At 37.1% G+C, this 24,807-nt stretch overlaps 1 protein-coding gene across 1 annotated transcript in view; it reads left to right on the top strand.

Moving 5' to 3' along the window:
- ZFPM2 (zinc finger protein, FOG family member 2) overlaps positions 1 to 24,807 on the top strand; it is a 308,755-nt gene that overhangs the window by 193,563 nt on the left and 90,385 nt on the right. Inside the window, exon 5 of the mRNA XM_063171049.1 lies at positions 2,675 to 2,786. Coding sequence (XP_063027119.1) covers positions 2,675 to 2,786 — 112 coding nt within the window. The remainder of the gene's footprint in view (positions 1 to 2,674; positions 2,787 to 24,807) is intronic.

The raw sequence follows: 24,807 nt of genomic DNA, 5'->3' as shown, positions 1-24,807 counted from the left end.
AGGCCTGGGCCCCTCTCCTTGTCTGGAGAAAACTGGGGCAGTGGCCTGGGACTAAGCCTACCACTTACTAAAGGAGAAATTAATCTCCATGAGAAAGTCAAACGGTATCTCTGTATCTCGTTCTTCCTCAGCAGTATGTGGTTAAGTATAATCCTTTCCCAGGACATATTATTTGTCCTGTCTATGTAGATAAACTATTGCCCAGCACAAGAAGATCCTGATATTATTTGAGGCTTTTTGATACCACCTTAATGCAGATAATACCCTTAGAGATGGAAGAGACACAATGAAATGTCAAACGTCTGGAAAGAAGTAAACCAGAAATAGGAATTAGATCTTGTGAAAATTAAATAGATGATCCCTTCTGCACTTAAAAGATAGAATTTTGGTTTGTTCTGTTTTTTAGCTTGGCCTCCAACTTTGGAAAAAAAACCTGAAACCTTTTTTGAATGTCTTAATAATTTGTGGTGTACTTGGAAAAGTCTCTTACCTGGATACTATTTCACTGTCTTTTGATTGCACTTGGGATTACCAGAGATTGAAAGCACATATAAGCACAAAAACATGTTAAAGGCTTGACTGAAATGGCACTTGGAGAAATGCAGCAAGTACTGGAGAGTGTCCTGATCCTCCTCTTCATTACTGCTATGCAGCCATAGTTGCCAACATTCTTGCTACAGCTTGTATTCAATTTGGGTATGATTCTCAGCTGTGTGAGGAAAGCCACTCTAAATTGTTTCTGTGGCATCCTTAGTACTGTTCTGGAGTAAATTGCAGTAAAGTTCAGAGTTTTCTATGATAGGAGATAGAGGTGTTTCTTTGATTACCTTTCATCTCATCTGTTGCATCTCTTTTTCAGTTCTTCCCTTGTTTCTGTCATTTTTCTCTATTTAGCCCATATGTATATGCTTTGCACTGATTTAATAACTGTCAATGTCAGGCTTCTTGATAATTTACATAGAAATTTAACTGAATTTAAAAAAATAAAATTGTTTTGCTTACTGGTCAATTATTAATTAGAATTTAAATTAAGAATACTAGTGCATGCAGTTGGCTGACTCTTTTAATACTCTATATAAGCAAAACATACTTTCTGCAACTTCCCACAGAGAAAGCAGCATTAGGAGTTGAGACATTGCATGTCTTTTGTTTCAGTATTTTTACACTAGATAGGTATATTTTTGCTAGATGTTACCTTCCTTTTTCCTAATTTCATTCATAATTTCAATTTGGTTTTTTTTCCAATATATAGGGAAGATGAATAATGTCATGGAGTGCATATAGAAGTGTGATTTATGCATAAATAACTGTATGAAAAATGTAAAATCTAAAATGAAAATAAGTAAGATGCAGTGTACTTGATAAAACAGTATTGCAGTCTAAACAGATAAAAAACCCACAAAAATATGAAGACCTGTTACATTTAATCTTTTTCTATCATCTTTATTAATATATTAATGTAATTATAGTAAATATATATTATTTAAGGTTATTGATTTATCTTACATAACTAAAATATTTTAAGCAATATCTTATTTTGAATAAATATTTTCAGGTACGTTTTATGAATGTAATATGTTCTGTGGTAACTGTTTTTATTCTTCACTGCATTTCTAGAATACTAAACAATAATAAATATTGGCAAAGCATCCGGAATGTCCATGAAAATAGGATTTTTTGTATCTTAAATTTTTTTATTTTGGTCAGTAATACAGAATATTACAATAAAAAATAGGTTGAGACAACTAGAGAATTTTCGGTGGAGTATAAAAATAATTAAATTCTCTTAAAAAATGTTGGAATGTCTTGGACAGAATTAAATCCCAGAAAAAATAGTTAAAAGTTATGTTGTGACTATTTTACTTTGTACTCTCTTATGTGGTTTGTGTCTCAGAATTACCCACAGGATTTTTGCCATTTGATTAGTAAAAGGAGTTAAGTTTTAATAAATTTCAGGTCTCGGCCTTATTGCCTCAAGTAAAAAATCCCTAAGTACAGAGTCTGAAATACAGACAGGAGATGGTAAATTGCCTGCATGCCTTTCAGGTGTGATGATGTCATGCTTTACTTTTAAGTCTTTGATTGTATTAATACAACTTGTTTTATAGTCTTTTTGCATTAGCAAAATCATTCGTATTATAACTATCTCAGGCATAATAAAATCACACATCAGCACATGGCAAAGGGGAGAAAAAATTTCATTGTCCATTCAGAACAATTTCCTGTGATAATACAAATGTTACCCAGGACAGATCTTTGAAATGGATACCAATTCTTTAAATTCTTTCCTGTCTGTTTCAGGAAATAGTGAGATCCCATTGATAATGAGGCACAATGTATCTAAAGTTCACTTCTAAACACTTGGCTCTTTGCTGTGAAAGTCATCTGCATTCCCTTTATAATTCTCAGCCACCAGAGATCTGTGTAATCTTGGAGATCTGATCCAATATCATTCGGAAAATCCTTGATAATATTTTCACCATTCAATCAATGAAAGAACTAAAGCTTCCTGCTTGTATCTTCTTTTAAAAAAATCCTGAGGCAGGGGAATAAGACTTTGGCTTATGGGTTGCGAGATTTTGTTGTTTGCAAATAAAATGATTATTACCATTATTATTCAAGTTCTTAATCAAGGTGAACAAATGGCATCTGTTTGTTATCATCCTTCCTACAGAAGACGAAGGCTTCAGTCCCTATGGTACTGACTGCTGGCCCCAAGTGGCTGCTGGATGTGACTTGGCAAGGAGTAGAAGACAACAAAAACAACTGCATTGTGTACAGCAAAGGTAAACACAAACTGGTTTTTTTTCTTTACTTTCTTGTGTAAGCTACTGAGATAAATATGTACCTGTTGCATACTTGCTTAATATATAAATTTATAAAATAATTCTAAGTCTCCCCTTAATGTCAGGTTTTGTTCCCATTTTTCTTCCATGTTCCGGTTTCACCTTTTATTTTCTTTTAGTGATACAAAAACCCACATGGTACCTGTGGTTTATTAAATGCTTTATAAACACTGAAGGACATCAGCTGGCATAAAACATACTATCCATTTCTTTCTGAGAGTTAGTGCTCTGGGAAACATCAGTGAAACCTATACACTTTGAATAGGTGAATTCTTTTTTACATTTTTGTTTGGGTATACTGGATATCATTTCTCTATTTTACATTACATTGTAGTCTACTAGCTGAAATCCAGTTTCATAAGAATGAGAATTTGATTGGTCTATGAAAAGACTTTATGTCATCATGGTAGCATAAGAAAAATGGAAATGGATTTCAGGGTTGTTGCCTCTGACATTCCAGTCTCTTTGTAGCAGCATGATGTGATGATGCTTCACTGGAGTGTATTGGCGAGTGGTAATGGATGTCACTTGTGTCTTACGTGAATTTTCAGATTTGTTCAAGTCAGTACAAGTTCTTACAAGGCTGCCTGCCAAAGATGCTTTATCTAACCCACCAGATCTAAGAGCTCCTTTGGTTCAAGGTGCACAGGTTTTTGTCTTACATCTCGAAATGGCAAAAAGAGCCTTGGGTTCAGTCCATAGCACCATGGACTATGCAGCACTCTGATGCAGTCACTGTAAAAGCTTTCTAAATGCAGCTACAGAATATGTTTAAAAGATATTACAATATGTTTAAAAGAGAAACAAAACGCCCCTAGAATACATGGAATAAAAATAACTTAGTGTAGCTGTGTTTGGCATTTACCCTACAGATCAGGTTGCAAAACTATGACTTTTCTTCCTTGTATTTCAATCACTAATCTCAGCACTTTGTGAATACTTTAGAACATGCACTGTTCTTGTTTAATTTCTTTTAGGTTTTATTTCTAACCAAACAGACCTACTGAGATCAAAGATTTGTTTGCTGAGGCAACCTAGTGACCATTTCAGCATACAAGCATCCAGGCAAATAAGCACCCATATCAATATATTAACATACAAAAACACTAATCATAACATCAAAGACTCCTAAAAACTTACTAGAAACAATTACAACTTGTTCCTATAATCATTGCAATTTATACACTTATAAGAGGATTGCCTTTAAACTGCCACAAGCCTTTGAAAGTTGAAACGCTGAAAACAGGGAATTTGCATGTTAAAAATGAGTCGCACACCAGGGTCTTATAAATTCTTTCTATTATAATTACAGAATGTCAACACATTCATTCTACAACCTGAAACACCTGCAGTACTAGAGAACTGAGCTCAGATCTAAAAAGGGTTGAGCTGCCCTCCCTTCTCAGCTTGCTGATTGCAGCCCAAGTGGAAGAAGCAGCAAAGTATCAAACACACTGAAGCTTTTTGCACGAATCCAGAGCTGCATTCATAATGCATAATACTCATAATATTGAATACACACAGGCAAACTTTTCTGCAAAAACTTCTTAATATAATGGGAACCTGCTTTCACTCTAAAACATAGCTCCTACAAATTCCCATAGAATGATGTCTTATCAAGATATTATTTCTGTAGTTATAATAATACTTAGCACGTATTTTCCAGTTGGATTTCCATCTTCAAAGTATTTTACAAGCATTAACTAATTCATTAGACAGTTTTGGTCCTATCTGATTTATTCTATTGAAATGCAACTTTTTTTTTTTCAAATAGTAAGGACTTGCTTCAGTTTGATGCAATCTGATTAACCCAAAATAGTGGTATTTTCATTTAAAGGCGATTGATTTTGTTTCACTGATCGTGCTGGTTATTTTAGTACTTGGTTAACAAGGTATGATGAGTCAGTTGAACAGTACTCAAGGTGAATTCTAGCATCTCTACCATGGATGTGTTATATGAGGATAAATTTGAGGATAAATACATGTTAAAAACCTGCTGCTTCACTAAACTAATGCAGGAAGTAAGTTGTAGATATGCTTTGCTTTCGCTGTGTTCTGTTTCTTTCTGTGCTCTGAGGTGGCTGCTCTGTTGGTCATTAAGCATCTACCCTTGCCTTAAGCTCTGTTGGGATTTTTGTACTAGAAAGATTAATTGGCTTGGATCACAAAACAATGTCAAATAGAAGATGGTAAAATAAATAAATAGAATGATGTTTCTCCCTTCAATTTATATCTCATCATTCCAGATTACATTTCTTTGATTTGTGTTAGCTTTCTGTCTCCTATAGTGCCATTACTTCTAATGAAACTGTGTCAGCTGGCACGTAGCTGTAATTTGATGTTATGTTGTAGTTGCATGTGTATAATTTTGTTAGTTTTCTCAGCAATACGTTGTTATTTCTGAAGGCAATTAGTTGAACAAATGTGTGGAATTGTCCATGTAGCAGATTTGGTCACCTGGGAGCTGTTTTCCATACTAAACTCAGGATGAGATGAGTGGAGTAAATTGGCACATTTCTGAGTCGAAGATAAGTTTAGAATTGGCTAACAGTACATAGTATTGGTTGATCAGCTGCTGACTCAGAAGCACATGCCATATTTCCTTTTAGCTCATTACAGAGATATCTTTGAGAGCAGAATTTTCCCCAGATCCTTCAGGAGAACATAGGAACGTCAGCCTGATTTCCAGTTCACTAGAGGCTGGGAGCACTGTCGTCACCCACATATTGCACACAGAATAATCGCAGGGACAGGAGCCTAGAGTGTAGGTTCTACTGAAAGAGAATTTGAGCTGGCTAAGTCCCTATTTGCCTTCAATGCGCTCTTTCTCTGCATAAAATACTTCATATTTTCCCTAGGCAAACAAACAAAGCATATGTCTGCATATATATGTGCATATTTATTTATTTATTTATTGATTGATTGTGATGCACACAAATAGGATTATATTTATAAATTATTACAGTGCAATCACAAGTCATTGTCTATACAAATCTTTAGATAAAGAAAGCATTTATTTATAATCACACATCAGAGTACATCCAAAGTGAATAGTTACGGAATAAATATTCAGTACTTGAAATAAGTGCTATTCTAATTATTCAGTTTAATCTGGGATCACTACCTGTATTTTTTATAGCTACATTTCCCTAATACTAGGACAAGTTAGAAAAGAGAAAAGCAGTTCATTAGGGATAGTTAACTATTATCCCATTTTACAAATTCTGATACAAGTTGGATACTCATGGCACATGCCGTTATTTCATTCCCTTTTCTTAAAGGAAACTTTTACTACCGTAATTACATTCAACAGGAATGCTGGTTTTGTTTTAATATTTATCGTAAAATTCTCTCTTGTTTCAAAAATGGACTTCCAGAAAGTCTGTTCAGTAATTTATGTCCTAGAAACTGAGATTTAAGAGAAAGATTTTATGAATTAAAGCTTATTTAGAAATAGATGTTCCAGAAAAGAAAGAAAGAAAGAAAGAAAGAAAGAAAGAAAGAAAGAAAGAAAGAAAGAAAGAAAGAAAGAAAGAAAGAAAGAAAGAAAGAAAAGAAAAAAGCTTCAGTAGAAAGAAAGAAAAGAAAAGAAAAGAAAAGAAAAGAAAAGAAAAGAAAAGAAAAGAAAAGAAAAGAAAAGAAAAGAAAAGAAAAGAAAAGAAAAGAAAAGAAAAGAAAAGAAAAGAAAAGAAAAGAAAAGAGCTTCAGTATAATTCAAGCAAGTTGCAGTGGTAGGAAGTATTAATGCATGAACTGTATAATCATTGCTACATTGTGTACTTTTAGAAGCATTTTTGCCTAACGGAGTTGTGCACCAGACCTGGAGGAAAATCTCTAAGACCACAGTTAAGAGTCTCCCCACAAGCTAGGAGGGGGCTGGGATATTTATTTATTGCAAATCTTTCACTGGAACGGCAAGGATTTTCAAAAATAAATTATGACTGACCAGAATAGAAACAGTGTAAAAACCACAGTTGCACAGACTAAAAGCCCTGCTCATGAACAGACATTTTTCTATATATTATTTAAGCCATTTATGTGAAATGTATGGATACCGTATGTTTAGTGGCATTGTTAAAACAGGGTGTCTGTACAAATATTTAGCTGTGAGAATTATAAAATCATAAGGCGATTAAGTTAGCTAGTTGTGAAATTCCAATATTGCTTTTTAAATGACTTCAGGATATAGGAGGTGCTAAGGTTATTATCTGTTATCAGGAATACAGCGGAATTGTACGACTGGATAATAACTAAACAACTGACACAATGTAAAATTACATTATCAGTGTGTTAAAACAAAATTGCGCCCTAAAGGAGTCTACATGCCAGCTCAGAGCTGCAGTGTAATTATGCTTAGCTCTGATAATTAAAATACAACGGAGATCAACAGAATCATTTTCATTAAGAAAATTATTAATGATGGTGGTATAACAGTAATTGATTGCAGAGCACCACAGGATAACTCTGTGCAGGAAAGCCAACATGTGTAGCGTGTGTCTGGGCCGGTCGGGTTGCGTTGCGTCCCACTGAGCGCGCTGCCGGCCAGGTGGCAGCCGTGGGGCACGGCTCCTGCTGCAAATCCTAATTTAGGAAATGATGGCTTTGCAGGCTGCCCCTTGGAGGGACAGGGATGGGTGCTGGTGCCCGGGATGATGGCATGGGGTCGGGTATGGCTGCCAAAAGGGAGGTGGCTGCAGGCACCGACTCGCACATGTTTAAGCCAGCCGTCATCTCAGTTTGTGTGAGGCAGCGTTTGGTTTTGCATTTCCATTAGTGATTTACTGGTGTTATTTCCTCCTCTGCCTGGCCTCACCGAGCAGTTTATGCCCCTCGTTATTTCTGAGGGGATGCGGGAGAGGAAGAGCCGTCCTTGCCCCAGCACGGTTGCTCAGGCACTGCGTGACATCTCCGTAAGTGATTCCACAGGGTGCTCCCCACTTGTGCTGGTGGTGCGGACACGGGATGCCGAGTGCCATAAAAAGCCTCCGTCTCTCCGTAAGTGAAATCACAGTCGGTGCCCACTGAGCGACTATAACAAAATCCTTGCTAGGGAGGATGTCGCCTAAGGGTGAGATCCGAGAATTGTCATTTTCTTTGATGAACAAAAAAACGGGGAGCGGGGGGAGGGAATTTCGGGGGAGTGCTGCTCCACGCAGCTAAGGAATAGGTCCTTGCTCAAACAGATGTGGCTTTTGAAAGCTGCCCAAAAAAGTCTATTCTCCAATCACAATAGAGAAGAAGCCTGCTAGGGTGGATTTACAGAATGATATTAGTTAAAATGACAGCTGCCCACGTTGAGATTGTGTCATGTAGTTAATTTATTAATAGAAGCTTGAGGAAAGGCAGCACAGAGGAGAGGGCAGGGCAGAAGTCAGGGCTGGAGGCAGAGGGCTGTGCTCGACCCTTCTGGGGCTTCCACTGGCTGCTGAGCCCCATAATTCACATAAAGAAAGTCAGTAAACACATAACTGGTTGCTTATTTCACTGATACTGGGGTGGCTTATTTAGCTGATGTATGTGCCATGCACTGAAAATACAAACATTGTAAAAGGGTTACATAAAACCACTAGGAAAAATTGAAGGCAGTATTTAATTAATTTTGCTAATTTAAAGTAAACATTCTAATTTTTAACGTAGAGGAAAAGTCAATTGTTGCAACAGAAGGAGACTTAAATTTTTGGTGACGAGATTATTTTTCTTGATTGTTCTGTGAGATCCTTGATACCATGTTTTCCCCAGCAAGAGAATTTTCAGCTAGCACATATTTTTTTTTCCCCTACAACTTCAGGCAATGTAATGGTAAATTGCACCACAGACATACAGCATCAGGGACCCTAATGAGACAGAGGTCAAACGCCATAAGAAGTTTAAACACTGCTGCATTAGAATATGAGTATAATTTGGTTTGGGTCAGAAAACAAGTTGTTTAGTAGGCCAAAGGTTAACTTGGGGCATATATTTTATATTGCAAGGGGCTTTATTCCACTTGCTATTAAAAAGCAAATTGAGTACATTTGCTAAGTCTGTTCCACCTGGACAGTCAGAAAACTGCAGCATCTGCTGTCCTACAGGATGCCTCCATTAGGCTATACAATGTGCTGAAGCCTTTGGTGGTGCTAAAGGTTTTTGATCTTTCTTTGAATTCACTGACAAAATAAAAATCTGAGTTTTTAACAGAGCACATGTGACATCTTAATATCAAAGGTCTGTGGAAGAGCTTGTTTTGGATTTCATTTACACAATGAAAAATTGCAAAGTATTTCTCAAGAGAAGTATGATATATATGCATAATGCTTACATAGAATAATATAGAAGCATTATGTATATATATTATTATAGAGTAATATATCTGCAATCATTGGAAGAAAATGTGGGTACAGATGTAAGGGCATGACTGGTAAGTGGATGTTGGGCTCCCTGTTTGGTTTTGCAGAGTTGTTGAGAAAGTGGGGTGCCAAATGTCTCTGTTGTGAGTGAAAGTATTGCAAATCGGTCTTGGTAATTTCACAGCTGGACACAGAAGGAGAAAATATTTTCCCTCCATCACTAGTGGTTCTTATGGCTTGTTGATGGCAGTCACAGTGCTGTGGACTTCAGACACTATTCAGCTTCAAAGAACTCCCAGAGCAGGACTGTACTTCTTCCTCATTTTATTTTTACCTTTGTCAATAGATCCAGTGAGGTATTTTCTGCTTTAGGGAGTTGGAGTTCAGGGCCTTGTATATTTTATTAATATCAACAATAAAAAGGTTATTTTATGCAGCTTTATGGATATGCACATAATAGCACACTATATATTATTACATGCCCTTTAAATTCTAAGCATATAGATAATAAAGGGAAAATGACAAGAAATACCAGAGTACAACTAAATTTCCACTTCTAATATGAAAATGCTTTTGTTCGTTATTAGTGCATTTCATTTACGTAGCAGCCAAATTTTATGAGTTGTTCTTATATGTCTATGATTTGGGTCTTTTTCCTTATGTTCTTACCACTTACTGTGTAGTGTATTTCATAGTTCAAACTTGGAATTATTTTTCATTTGAGGAGATGAGGAAATAGGAGAATACTGACATGATTTGCATGGAATTATGTATTTTGCACTGAAGCTATAAAAAGCTGTAAACTGAGTATAAAACACACCCATGACAGCATGTTCAGGATGGAAAAGAAACCCAGTCTGCGCTTCACACCATGACCATATGAAAAGAAACATTACTTCATACACTGAGACCACTGGCAACAATAAATGCAAGCAGAGTGCAGAGATTTTTTTTTTTCAATGTATGTATTTCTCCCTCATTTTTCTTAGTAAACTGCAGTAGAATCAGTCATTTAGAATTTTTTTAAGAAAAATGTTGTCATTATTTTCAGGATATGAAATATAGGCTAAATGTGTCTTATTTTTAATTATTTTTTTACCCATTATGCTCAGTAACTATTGAGGACTGCAATAACCTTGTGACTCCTGGGGCTCATGGTACCATTACCTCTGTCATCTTCCCTACAAAGCAAGAGGGAAGAAAAAGCCCCAAATTTGCTGAGCCACACATTTCAAGTTGTCGACAGCCCCATCCACAAGAAAACAGAAGAAAATATATATGCACTCTGTCCTGTCAAAAGGCTTTCACCTTATCTTGAGAGACTGTCAGGGCAGGAACATCATGGAATGGACAGGAGTCTATTAAATTAATAAGCTGCTGGATGGTGTCTGGAGAGTTATGATGCTCCATAAATCCAGTTTGATCATGGTGGACAAGGTTTAAATCTGCAGCCTCCTAATACACATCCAGGTCCTGGATTGGATTTTAAGTTTTGTGCTGGAGACACAGAGATAGTCCTGTAGCTTGTGAATTAAGATTTATCATTTTTTCATACTTTTTTTTTTTCCCCTTTACTTCCTGACAAAAATGAAAACACCTTAGGGATCCTGGCAAATGTTACAGCTTGAAATGAAAGAGCTGTTGTCAAGGTGAAACCATGACCTAGAAGCCTAATAGCAAACCTGGGTCATTCACTGCAGGCAGCTCCATTGGTGCTGAGTATAAAATGTCTGTATGTGAGGAGACAGGGCTGGATTAATCTGCAGCCTGTTTTATAGTGAATCCTATTAAATACTTCTACTGTCTATTTGATACAAGACAAACTAATGGTGTACCATGTAAAAGGAAAAGCTGAAAAATGTTGAAATACATTCTTCCCCCGTTCAGGTGGTTGTGTGTATAATGGAGAGTGAGGTGTGAGAATTCTATGTCCCTGATTTCCAAATGGATTAAGCCTGGTGCTAATAAGAGAAGACCCTTCTGCAACATTCAAGGTGCCAAGCTCCCAGCAGAAGCAGTGTGATGTGCAGCTGTGATTTCCAAGTGGGTAGTGGAGCTGGGCTACCTGGAATTCAGCATTAAAATCGTGTTGGATGGGTTTAGTCTTCAGCAGCTTACAAGCAAGGCCATTATTAGGGCACAATGGGTGGAATTCAAGTGTTTCTTGGCCATTTAACTGACCTGCAAGCCACTGATTTATTATTAGGTCCCTAAGCTCCTATTGCTCTTACTCTGGGGACTGCAGTAGGTGATTACTGTGCTTGCCTGCACAGGCAATGGCAGAGCCAGCGGTTCTCTCTTCTCAAACTCTGTAGCCATATTTTGGATCCTGACTAATTTATTTATTGATGATACTTAGACTCTGTGTTAAAGCAATTTGTATTCATTTTTGTTCTCATTGTTACTTTAGGAGCTAAAGGAGGCTTCCTGACATTAGAGAAGTCTAAAACCATTGTATATGCTAAAGGAAATGGATAGCTTGTGTTGCAATACCGAGGACACTGAGATTTGTTTTATGCTCAGGAAAATGGATTCAGAGATAAAAACAATCAAAAAAAAAGCTCTTCTGGAGCGTAGGTTTCCTAAAACAGAAAATGGGATCAAGATATAACCTTCAGTCATCCATACATTCGTCTCCCTCCACCATCTTTCAGGAATTGCTTAAGAGCTGTAGCTAGAGATCATGTGTGACTGAATCCTGACCTCTCTATTGATCCTGGGGATCAATGTGTGTACTCTCTGATCCAAAGATCAATATCAGCATTTCTCTCCTCCTCCCGAGGTGTTCCAGCACTGCTCACCAGGGTGGGCAGAGGCCACAAGGAGCAGGGCTGCCCAGCAGGGCACCGTGGTGCTGAGGCCAGCACTGCAGACCACGTCTGTTTTTCCTGGTGCAATGGAGATTGCACCCTGTTCTTTGAGGCAGGTTATGAAGTGGGTGTAGTGAAGTGGGGAGAAGGAAGACTGAAGGTTTTGGGAAGAACTCCAGCATGGCAGAAAATATAGGAGTCTCTCACTGCAGGTCTCCTTGCACTTGAGGCAGGATGTTCCTGATGCCCACAGGTGCCCCTCTTCTCACCAGGGCTGGGCCATCCCTCAGTCTTCCCAACTGAAGGAAGTGTGGAGAAGTTGCAACCTGCTTCAATATGTTTTTAATTTGTAGGGAATGAGTTCGTGTTACTACAGACACGGAGAGAACTTAGCAGCCTTTTTAAAATGTAATTTCAGTGTTAAAAAAACGTGGAAAAAAATGCTGTTTCAGATTTGGTTTTTTTCTTTCTTGTTTCAGTTTCATTCTGTCAGGGCATATGGGGCAAAGTGGTGCTGACAACCAAAAATCCATGCTAGAGCATGCTCAAATTGTGATATTTGAAGCAAGCTGTGATATTGAAGCAGATTTAGTAGAGATGTTCTGTAACTGAGTGGTGATGCGCATGACTGAATTGGTTAGTGGCATCCAGAACCAAGGCTTGTTTCTGGAGCAGAAATTCCTTGTAAGATAATTCCCTGTGATAATATCATAATGTGTAGGCATATATACTTGCATAGATGCATACACATATATATATCAACAGAAATCAAAACCTCAGGCCTCAGTTAAACATCTCAGCCTGTATTTAACTCAAGCTGCAGAAGTTTCTGAAATCTCTTCCTATAGTTGCAATATATACTTGTGCATGGGTGGCTCCATCTATTCTAAATAATTATACCAGCACAGGTTAGTAGTCATTACGAGGAAATATTATTTGAAAATTACTTTGGAAGATAGAATAAGGCCTAGCAATGTTAGGCCTTAAGAAAATAACTATTATTAGCTTTATAAATTACAGAAGAATGTTAGTTTTGCAATAAAATGATGAAAGTAGAAAACAACACAGGGAAAAATATGCAATTTATGGAGTGCAAACCAATGTAGAAAGAATGTTGAAAAGTTAAATGGCATTAGAAACACTAGAATAGACTTTTATTCTGATGTATCAGATTAAGTAACCATTGTAACTTTTTATTTTAAAAAAACAAAATGCAGCTAGATAACACATACAGGGCAGTGCACTAATTATTCAAGATCTGTAAAAATGAAAGGCCATGTTTAAGAAAACTGGGGTTAAGAATCATGGGGTTAACAGGAATTGACTAATATGAATTATAGAACCATGAAATGGCCTGGGTTTGAAGGAGCTTAAATATCATCTAGTTCTAACTATTCTTCTATGGATAGGGACATCTTTCACTAGACCAGGTTGCTTAGAGCTCCATCCAGCCTGGCCTTAAACATTTCCAGTGATGGGGCATCAACAACTTCTCTGGGTAACCTGTTCCAGTGTCTCACCACCCTCATAGTAAAGAATTCTTTCCTAATATCTAGTCTAAACCTACTCTCTTTCACTTTGAAGACATTCCCCTTTGTCTGTCGCTTCATGCTTTGTCAAAAGTCCTTCTCCATCCTCCTTTCATGTACTGGAAAGCCACAATTAGATCATCCAAAAGGCTTCTCTTCTCCAGGTTGAACAAATGGAATTCTCTTGGCCTTTCCTCATGAGAGAGGTGCTCCTTCCCTCTAATCTTGGTGGCCTCCTCTGGACTCACTCCAACAGGTCCAAGTCCTTTCTGTGCTCGCGACCCCAGAGCTGGATGCAGCTCTCTGGGTGGGGTCTCACCACAGAAGAGTAAAGGGGCAGAATCACCTCCTTTGATCTTCTCCCCACACTGCTTTTGATGCAGCCCAGGGCTTGTTTGGCTCTCTGGACTGTGAGTGACCATTGCTGTGGACCATTGGAGTGATCTTTTCCAGCCTCTCATCCACCAGCACCCCCAAGTCCTTCGCAGCAGGGCTGCTCTTGATCTGTCCATCCCCCAGCCTGTGTTGATACCCAGAGTTACTCTGACTTAGGTGCAGCACCTTGTATTTGATCTTGTTAAACCTCATGAGATTCCCATGGGCTAATTCTTGATCTTGTCCAAATCCCTCTGTATGGATCCCATCCTTCATGTGTGTCACCCACAGGTGTGTCAGCTTGGTGTCTTCTGCAGATCTGCTGAGGATGCACTTGATCATTTTGTCTGTGTCCTTAACAAAGATATTAAATAGCACTGGTCCCAGTCGGGACCCCTGAGCAACACCAGTTTTCTCTGATGTCCATCAGGTCTCTGAGATGTTAACCACTGTCCTCTGGATGTGACTGTCCAACCATATTCTTGTCCATCTAGAAGATCATCCATCAAATCCATCCCTCTCCGGTTTAGAAAGCAGGATGGTGTGGAGGACCATGGCAGAGGCTTTACAGAAGTCCGGACAAATTACATCTGTTGCTCTTCCCTTGTCCACTGATGCAGTCACTGCATCACAGATTGGTCAGCCAAGACCTGCCCTTGGTGAAGCCATGCTAACTTCAATTGAAAACTAAGATGAAGTAATGTTGTTGGTCTTTAGCTGAAACAAATGTTCAGACATGTAGAAATGAAAGCTCCAGAGATGTAGGGGAGATAGCGTTGTTTTTGGCCAGATAAAACACTTACTGACATTATAAGATGGGCAATTGAACTTCAAGTGTGAGATGAAACAGAAATGTTTTACACTAGGAAATGAGAAGGGTGGCATCAAGTGATCACTATGCATCTTCTATTAATAATCTGTTCTTTTAAATGTGAACAGGCTCACTTTTATGGTGACTGCATGTGCATTTTAATGGATTTAAATTATGTGAGGTTTAAATGCATTTTCAAGTTACAATTAAATGAAAATTTAAAATAAGACTGACAGATTGCTAAGGCTAAGCCAGTTCTATGATTAAGGTTCAATTAAATTATATTTATCATGGGAGCAAATGAAGTATAAAATCACAAACAATGATATTTTTCAGTGGCTTACTTTGGTGGAAAGAGTAGTCTGAAGTATGACTTTGAGACTTTTATCTTTCATTCCCTCCTAAAGTAGAAATTAATTAGGGCTAAACAAGCATTGGCTGTGGGTTCAGAACCCCATCCCGAGTCTTTCGTGGACCAGTGGTCCAGGAGCAATTTACTGTTTGTGATGCAAAGTATTATGTATTTTATTTGGGTTTAACTAGCTAAGTTAGGGGGAAAGTTGAAATTTTATTAGTTGTTTAAGGAATTAACTGTTTTTGTCGCTTTCATGTGAGCCACTTCTGGTCCTTTGCACTTTCTCAACAGATCTGCTGAGACTGATTCTTTAAATATGGTTCTTTTTCTTTCCATGTACTTTCTATGTAAATCCTTAAATATCAAAAGCTCTGTAGTGAGTCAAGAGAATGCTGCGTTTGTACATGCCAGCTATTTCTCAGTTTTATCCAGTGTACCATAACAAGTGAAGCACGACAGTTTTCTAGCTTGCCACAGTATGAACTTCAGCTTCATGTAGGTGTGGCACTGGTGCTCTGTGTTTTGATGTATTTCCTAATATTTGTAATTTATTTGTTCTTCCTTTTTCCTACAGAATTATGAGTAAAAGGAATTATATTCTGCATTCTCTTTTATTGTTTTGATCTTAATTTTATAATCTAGGAAAAGTGATTAACTTTGGAAATTGAGCAGCTTGAATGTTTTGATATCTTTAAAAAAACTATCTACAGCATATTAAAAGTTGTTCTTTCAAAATGCCATTTCTCTCCTTTTTAAAAGAGTGGTGGTAAGCAGGAAAAAAATAATTTTGGATCAATTACACCTAAAAAAGCTCTATAATATATTCAGCTAGAAGTTTCTAAAAAAGTGATGAGCTGATACATGACCTTCTTCTCTTTGAGAACATATGAACACATTCAGGAAAGTGAAGCATGATTCTAGTGCTGGTGTGTCCCTAATTATTGCAAAGCCTAAATAGTTGAAATTTGAGTATTCAAAGGGCTAATTGTACAGAGAAGATTCAGTTCCTGAGTAAAAGACATCTCCAAAAGCCCCCATAGGGAAGTTTTTCCTTAACAAAAACATATTTTTAAATGGGATTCTTCTCAGCTGTTAAACTGATACACAGATCTAAGAGTTGGTCTTCAGGCTGAAGATATTGAAGAAAATTCTTGAGTTCAGGACTGCTATCTTTTGGTGTTAGTTTTGTATGGCTGGACCATGTCCTATGTCTCATCTCTTGGATTTTGATGCTACAGAGGAATCAATAGAAGCTGATTAGAAGAGGTTTTCTTTGAGCACTTTGGAGTGACAGTGCCCCATTAATATCCAGAAGCATTCTTTCTTTTTACTTTGTTTATTTACCTTCTTTCTTTCTAGAGAAAAGTTGAGTCAATTTGCTTTTGAAGTTTGCAGACTCCAGTCACTAATATTGTTAGTTAATTAGTAAGTATTATTATTAATAATGAGTATTATTATTAATAATGTTGGATACTGGAGGAAAAGAGAGATCCTGGAGTTTTTAACACTAAATCTCAATCTATTTTGTCTTTTGGAAACGGCCCAAACAAATTTTAGCTGTATGCTACAAATCAAACACCTGATTTATCAAACTGTATCACTTTCATAGTAGCAACTTGTCAGATCCTGGTAAAAGGTTGCCTCTGATTCATATTTCAATGAATTAATTTGCTTTGGCCCCACAGAACTAGCTAAATTTGTATACCATTCCTATTGCTGTTATTTATTTCCATATGGCAAGTGTAATGACAATGGGTTAATATTTGCTAAGTGAAGGAGTTTTGTAGAATAATACCATAAGTAAAGGACACAAAAAGAAAAAAAACTACGAGGAAAAAAAAATTACTTGAGAATCATTCTTACTTTCCTATAATATTGTGAAAGAAAACTTTGAGTTTTAAACACAGTATTCTTGTAGAGTTGCTATATTATTTTCTTTATCCTGACATAAATGTTCTTTCTGTGGAAAATAGACTTCTTTCATAGCACTAAACCAGTTAGGCTATGTCCTTAACACAGGGAACAGCTGTTAATGTTTCAGTATATTTAAAATATTTTCAGTATATAGCCTTTGGTTGGTACAATGTCTTTTTTTTTGTTGTTGTTGTCTTTTACATCACAGTCAGTTACCTTCATTGGCATCTACTGGTACAAAACGGTTGTAATGGAGCAAAAGACCCATCCCATAATTTTCCTTATTCATTGTTCTCATTTCATTCCTGATTTTTTGACTCTGCAAAAATTGAGGTGCATAGAGGAAATGTCTAAAGAAGAATGAGCCCCATCTCTGAGTAGTCCTTTCTTATCATGTATAATGTACCATGAATTGTATGTACCCAACAATAGTGAACTCTGCCCTCCAGAGATTGAAAAAAAATGTCACTAGTCAGGGTAAGTAATCAGCAGGGACTTACAAGTCCCTTGACATCCTTTCATCATAGCTCCTAAATATTGTCTTAGCAGTAGGGCTCTTTGGCAAATTAAAGCACAAGAGAGAAAGCACATAGGACTTAATGTAGAATTCAGGCAATGAAAAGGAACTGCCAGAAGTAACTGAATCCCAGCATTTTGATATGTGGCTTGCTTAATTACAAAGGCATTTGTTCCCTTTCGAAAAAGGCATGCATCATTCTGCCTTTTTCAGAGCTTATATAGCAGTCTATGGGTGATAATCTAGTGTTTAACTACACATAGTTTAACATAATAAACTGCTAAATAAGTTTTGCAGAGTGATACTCTGTGTATCATGTGGCATCTTCAAAATCCTTTTGTATTGTCTGGCCAGAATATTTAGTATAAACTGAAGTAACAGCACACAAGAAGGAAAAACAATTCTACGGTACTCTTCATATCTGAGCAGCCCACATAGTCAGTGTATGATTTACAGCATTTGTCACTGAAATGCAGGAATTTTTTTTTTTATTTTAAGTGTTTTTAAATGCTCTGTGAGATGTTCAGTATGAGTATGTGTGCTTTTAAGGCAGGAGGTAAGAAGCAGGAGGTAAGAACATTTCAAGCCTTATTGTTTAGGAACTATTTGCATGCTTAACAGGTCTATTTACATCTATCACTATAAAGTCAAGAGAGTAAAGAATTATTTGGAAAGATATTGATGGATTGTTGAAATGTAACTACTCAGTTAGTGAGGCTTTTGATAACTCTTATATATACTCAGAGTCAAAGGTGCTAACATGTAACATGGCTGTATTTCATTAGATTTCTGTAAGAAAAATGGGATTTTTTCTGAATTCATTTGATATGCTCCTTTTTTCATTTTTTTTTTCTTTTTCAGTGTAGAAAACTGTTGTTTTGGGAAATTTTAACATAAAATTTTTATTTACGTATGCCGTGGAGAACTCACAGCTTAGAAGTTCCTTAGAGTAGTTCCTTAGAATTTGAAATCTTTCCAGTTCTTAGTTTACTGAAAATTTGTTTCTACCAGAGGTCACACTATTTCTTAGTAGTAGAAACAATTTTTTTGTAAACTTGTTATCAACCTGTCATAAGGAGAAGAAGCTAAAACTTGAAATACTAGCAGCAGTTTTTTGGTATTTCATTTGCATCACAGTGACACATGGCTTTGAATTTGGACCTTAATTCACACTTTCTCAGAGAGCACTAACATCTGGGAGAAGGTTGTACTTCTTGGCTTGAAATAATTTTTTTCACACTTGTACCCTTCCTTAATTCAAAGTTTGGTCCAATCTTAGGGCATTATGTAAATTCTTTAATTGGGGGAGATTGTAAAGATCTGTTTCTTTTGGACAAAAGGAAATACAGAAAGGCAACCAAAGAGACTGAACAGTGTTATTCTAAGCTGTCAGGTTGTTCATAGGTTCTAGTCTGCTGGTGATATACTTTCAACAGATACACTAAGGAAAGTGCCAAGACCAGCTTTGACAGGGTTTTCTTTTTTTTTTTTTTTTTTTTTTTTTTCCCTTTTCTCCCCCCCTCCTCCTCTTTCTCTTTTAATCCCTGTGGGGCTCTGTGATTTTTCATAGCTGGACTAAAGTTGTGTCAACGGGAGACTTCCACCATAAAGACTGAAATGTTAAAGAAAGCTACAAGGAACAGCTTTGAGGCAAGGTTTCAAGCTTTGTCATCACGCTTGAAGAATTTTCTGTTTAATGTACTGTAATGCAGTATTCAATGGGGACAAGTTTAATTGAGTTTTACACAACCCAGTTGGGAGTAGCGCTGCAAGGTAGGTGATGTCTAGGTTTTTAATCTTCCACTCCAGAGAGGCTTGTTGACGAAGTGGTTCTTTCTCTTTGTAAGAAAAAAGGGAAGCATGAGAAATGATACATCCGTGGATAAAACCAATTGGCAACCCCCAAAGGAATGAGGGCGATAAGGCGAATCCAGCACTTGTAAGAAATAAAAGAATCCAACTGTTCATTTAAATGAGAAACAACACATGTGATTGAGGAGGCAGGGAGGCTGGGCACTGGAGTGGGGAGGAAGGGACTAATAAACAGAGTGGCTGGTGTTGGGAGTTAGGCGTCCTGCAAAAACAAACCTGGGTTTGTTAGGCAGATTACCAAAGAGATAGTTAATGACATGTATTTTTTAAAGTAAAAGGAGAGTCGAGCATTTCCTATGTCGGAGAAGGTGGCTGAAGTGGCAGGAGGGAGGAAGCTGCTGTTAGGCAAAGCCCTACTTAAAGAATCACTATTCCTTCCCTAAGGCCTAACAGCAGCTCTCTATCAAACAGCGTAAAAATAGCACTGGACCCTGTCAAAGAGAAAATAATACCTTCTGTGTAAGCCTCAGTGTATTAAACTGTAGTCCTGTTCAAGTTACTTCTCCTAGAACTTAAGCAGCCGAAAGGATAAAAGCATGCAGTCAATATACTGCCAAATCATCTCCCTGCTCTGGCTCTGCATCCCTGCTAAAGAAAAAAGTGTTTATCTCTCTCTAAAAGCACTGTCTGCCCTTCATGAAAAATTCTGCTCTTGCCAATCATGTGCAATTATGTGTTAGAGCTTATTTTAATTTTCACCTACAAGCCAATACTCTTCCACTTGTTTTCTCTTAAAATATTTAAGAGTTTTGACCTGGTATGTGACTGAAACTGTTTGCTTGTTTGATTGTTTTGTCCTTTAATACTTATATTAGTGTTTTTGTTCAGGGAGGTTTTCCTCCTTGCTCCAGAGTCATTTACTGGAGGAGATGCTCTGCTGTGCACTGAGTGTTTCCACCTTTCTTCTGCCATCTTACCATCTCTCATTTTGCCCCATCTGAATCAAGAGGACTTAAGACAGTGACTTTTCTTGTAAAATGCACTGAATATCATTGTTGGCATGAGCTCAAACAAGCAGTAGTTATGGAGTGCTTTGCTGCCAAGTAAGGTGTTTGCACGCCTTTTGGGGAGGCTGTGGGGCAGAGGGGCAGCCAGCCAGGCCAGCCTTGCACACACCTCACAGGCTGCCCTCCCGTTCCCCAGGCGAGCTCCAGGACCAAGTTTAGCCTCACACCTTTTTGCAGACTCACCAGCAGCCCCTTCTTTGGCCTTTGGCTCCCACACCCACCCGGGGAGGGCAGGCAGCCGTGGCTGAAGTCCAGCCTGCTTAGGGAGGAGAGCTGGGGGTGGGTTTCATAATGGTGCAGAAAGCCTCGGTAACAAGCTATTGTGTGGGAGGGTTGAATTTCACACACAGAACATATATGGGGAGAGAAATTGGAAATTGCTTCAGAATATGCAGAATTTGCACTGTGCTGCTTTCCGAGGTACCACCAGAATCCCTGTTAAATTTATAAATACCGTGCACATGCAAAGTGTAGAGCTGAGCAAATAATTCACAATGAATAATTTATCTGACAAATTTAGCCTTTTTTTCTGCTCATGAAATATCCATGAACAGATCTGTGATTTGTAACTGCAACCTTTACAGTGCATTAGCATAGGGTTTTTTTAATTTAATTTCCTTGTGTAGTTTGGTGTAAAAAAGTAATTCCCTGTTATTATTCATACTAGCATTTTGAATAGTCCAAAAACAGACTTTGAAGTTCAGGCATGGACTAAGGGAAGGGGTGAAGGAGACAGGTGTTTTTGCCTTGCTGCTGCGGCTATTTGTCCAGAAACACTTTTTCTGTACGCTACATTTACAAGGATACCTCACAACACTTTTTATTTTTGCAGCCTCTATATTTGCTGTAGAAAAAAACACAGAGCCACCTCTTCTTTAATGGAAGAGAATATTCTGAGAAATAACATCCAGTGATAAAAATATTTCAGATAAAAACTGAGGTGGGAGGTCTTGGAAAGGTGGGGCTGCACTCTCACACTTTGTTAGGAACAATGCAAATTTTGAAGGATTTGCCATTTATCTCTATTGTAAGACATGGACTATATCCCTGTTATATCCTGAAAATGGCATCCTTTTGGATGGGCTGAAAAATGGCATCTGCATGGCCTGAAATAATAGGGAGAAATGAGACTCACATTTCATAGGACCCACCTTTGCAAACTTTGTAGCCCCATTTTCAAAACAAAATCCTTGGGGCTAAAGAAACATAAAAAGTAAACCCCTTTGGTTTTCTGAGATAAATGGTTTGAAAATGTGGCATTAGCATAAATGCTTTCTGACTATTCTTGGCATGAATTTTTTGCTCCATAATCTCCTCATCTTTATATTCTAATACTTTCTCTATAGTCAAACAAACTCATCACTGTTTACTCTGGATTGAACTGTGAGGAGTTTAACCAGTTTCACTGAAGTTATCAATTGAACCTCTTTGCAGATTTGTTACAAATAGAGGTAGGAATTTTTGCTGTTGCTAACCTTACAATTTACCATGATTTCAAAATTTCTAAAATACTTTTAGCATAACCCAAATTTTTTCTTTATGTATGCATAAAAAAAACCTATGATATAACCTGAGAGGTAATGCTTAAGAAATGGGTAGAAATAGAAGAAAATTCTGTTGAGAAACTTTAATTAAGTGGGCCTACTTTAGCCCAAATAATTTATTTGTTCTTCATTTAACATGTTTAAGGATAATATATGGTTTATGAGGGTCTCACTGAGTTAATATACAGCTCTGCTCAGAATAACAGCTTTAACAATACCTATCTGGTCAATAATCTCAATAATCTGCTTATTCTTCTCTACATGCAGAATTAAATCTCTAGGCTCTGATGGGGAAGAAGGTTCACTCCCTCTTTTCTGATGGTATGTCAGAAAAGAAAGAGTCAGTTGGATTTTACCCATATGTTTTCTTCTCAGAAAAATTTAATAAATTCTAAGTTGTTCTATCTCAGTAGAAACCTACTGAGGGTATTGAATACTTTTGAGAGCTGCCATTAAAAAAGACCAAATTTGGTCCTCAGAAACACCATGCTCAGTGGTGAGTGATACAGAAAGAACCTTTCAAAGCCAGGATGAGTTTACACAACTGCTGCTTCTTATAAATGGGTCCACTGCACATGGAAAAAACTGAGGTGTCATGAAAAGTCCAGCATCTCTTTATATATTTATAATAGGCCATGACCACACATAATTAAAATTAGTAGTTCACTAACTCATTCCTTGGTATTACATAATAAAAAAAAAAGTCTTTAGGAAGATTTCAAAGCAAATCCCACAGCAATCAGCTGAAAGAAGGAATTCTGGCATTTCTCCATCCTGCAGACATAAGACAGTTTCAGATATAAGAAAAATAAGCATAAGATACTCTTCTTGCCTTTTTTATAAAGCTGTTTAAAGCAAAGAAAAACCCAAATGCTCTCAGTGAATGAAGTATTCATACAGTCCCCCAAAATGTTGGTGTAGGTAGATTAGCATTATTGCTTTTATTATAATAAAAGTAGATACTGTAGCAGGTTGTCTGGAGTAATTCCAGATGGCAAGATCCATCCATTCTTGCATCCATCCAAATTCATTGAAGTCAGTGCTCAACCTGAGTGGACATCTCTGGGCAGATCCAGCCAAAGCCTGGTGAAGGAAAATCTAATTTGGCATCAGTGGAACTGGAATTTAGCTCATGGGGCAGACTGTGTGAGGTCTCTAGATGTGATTCTGACTTCAAGCCTTCTCAGCATCCCATTTGTATATGTCATGGTTTTACAGCTGAGACTGGCATAAGATCAAGGAAAAAAGTATTTTCCACTATGTCCATACTGGACATCTGTGTCCCTGTCACACAAGTGTAAATGCTCCTTTGTCTTCTAAGGAAAATGAAGTAAATCAGAGCATTACAGGACATCCTGATGCAGAAAACTGAAGCAGTTTATAGACCACTTATATCTTTCCTTTAGTTGCACTCAGGTAGACTATTTTGGTGAAGAAGTACATATCTCCAGCCTTCATGCAGACATATAGACCAACAATTTACATAGCTCTCATTCCCAAAGTTGGTTTGGTTTTTTTTTAAAGTAATAATGAGTTTAGAAAATTTTCTTTCTTTCACATGTAAATGGTTTGTACCCAGGAATGACAGACACAGCCACACCTGAAAACATCTGTGTGGTCTCTCCTTGATGTGCTTGTTCTACAAGAGGCTGTCACAACCATCCTGGAGGAAAGGAAAATCCTGTTTCTGCACATCATGCTGTGGAAAGGAGGCTTGGGGGTTTGCAACTTGCCGGAGATGGAGCAATTAGAGAAGCAAAAAAATGCAGGGACAACTAAACAGAGAAGTCACAGATGATCCTAGGGAGGAAAATAAATTCTGTTTAAAACTTGTGCTGGTGGGATGATCATGCAATTTAGTAATGGGAGCTATTTCAAGTTATTTCAAGCCAGTGTTTCAATGGCAAATCACTGCATTTAAATTGATAACACTTCAGAGCAGTACAAATTAGAGCTAAATACCTGTGCAGCTGCAAGAATTTTGTTTGATTGTTTTTTCTTTCTGAAAGTTAAAATAAAATAATATATTATGATAACATAACTAGGTAGGAATCTGCAGAACTTAAATGCAGTCAGTTTCATAAAGTATGGAAGCTGTTGCAAACAAATGAAAACATCACCCAGAAGCATAGACTGAGGAGATGAAAATAAGCAGAGAAAGAATAAGGAAGTGAAAATTAATCTTTCTTTATAGATGATAACATCAACACACCTAACATAATATTTAATCATGAATATCTATAAATTTCCTTTAAGTATCTAAGTATTTGTTCTATCTTACATTGCAATTAATTTCTGATATTGTCTTGATGCAGCTGGAAACAAGTTCTGAGAATAAACTCTCATGATTTCTACTTTTATATATTAACTCTGAAGTCTAATAATAAGCTCATCTATGGACATTTTTCATTATTTTACTTGGAATCAAGTGGAGATCAGAAAACAAGTATAGTGATGTATTATGAGTAGAAGAAACTTTGTAGGAAATTTTATTTTGGCATTAAAGAGTTTAGGGCAATTTGGAATTGTTTTCTAGAAAACATTTTCTTTTTTTTTTTTCCCTCCAGTTTCTGAGTTTTACATCAAAATTTCAAAATGTGTTCATTTTCAGATATTTTACTGCATTCCTACAAATGGTGCCTTGAGATTTCCCACTGCATATTAGGTTTTGCCAAAACAAAACTCAGGTTTACATCTGCTTTTGCCAAATAAAGGCCTTCATTTCCATTTCACTAGAATTTAGGAAAAGGAATTCAAATGTGAGATCACTGAACAGTGATTTAGCCTTCTCAGTGATGGTTTAGTATTTTCAGAAAAGATTAAATTAATTCAGTTAAGTTTGAATTTTTTTAAACATTTTAATTTAATTTTTTTAATGTAGAATCATTAGATTTCTGTTGA

This window comes from Melospiza melodia, chromosome 1 (assembly GCF_035770615.1).
Source record: "Melospiza melodia melodia isolate bMelMel2 chromosome 1, bMelMel2.pri, whole genome shotgun sequence".
Lineage (NCBI taxonomy): Eukaryota > Metazoa > Chordata > Aves > Passeriformes > Passerellidae > Melospiza > Melospiza melodia.
This window is presented reverse-complemented; position numbering and strand designations above follow the sequence as displayed.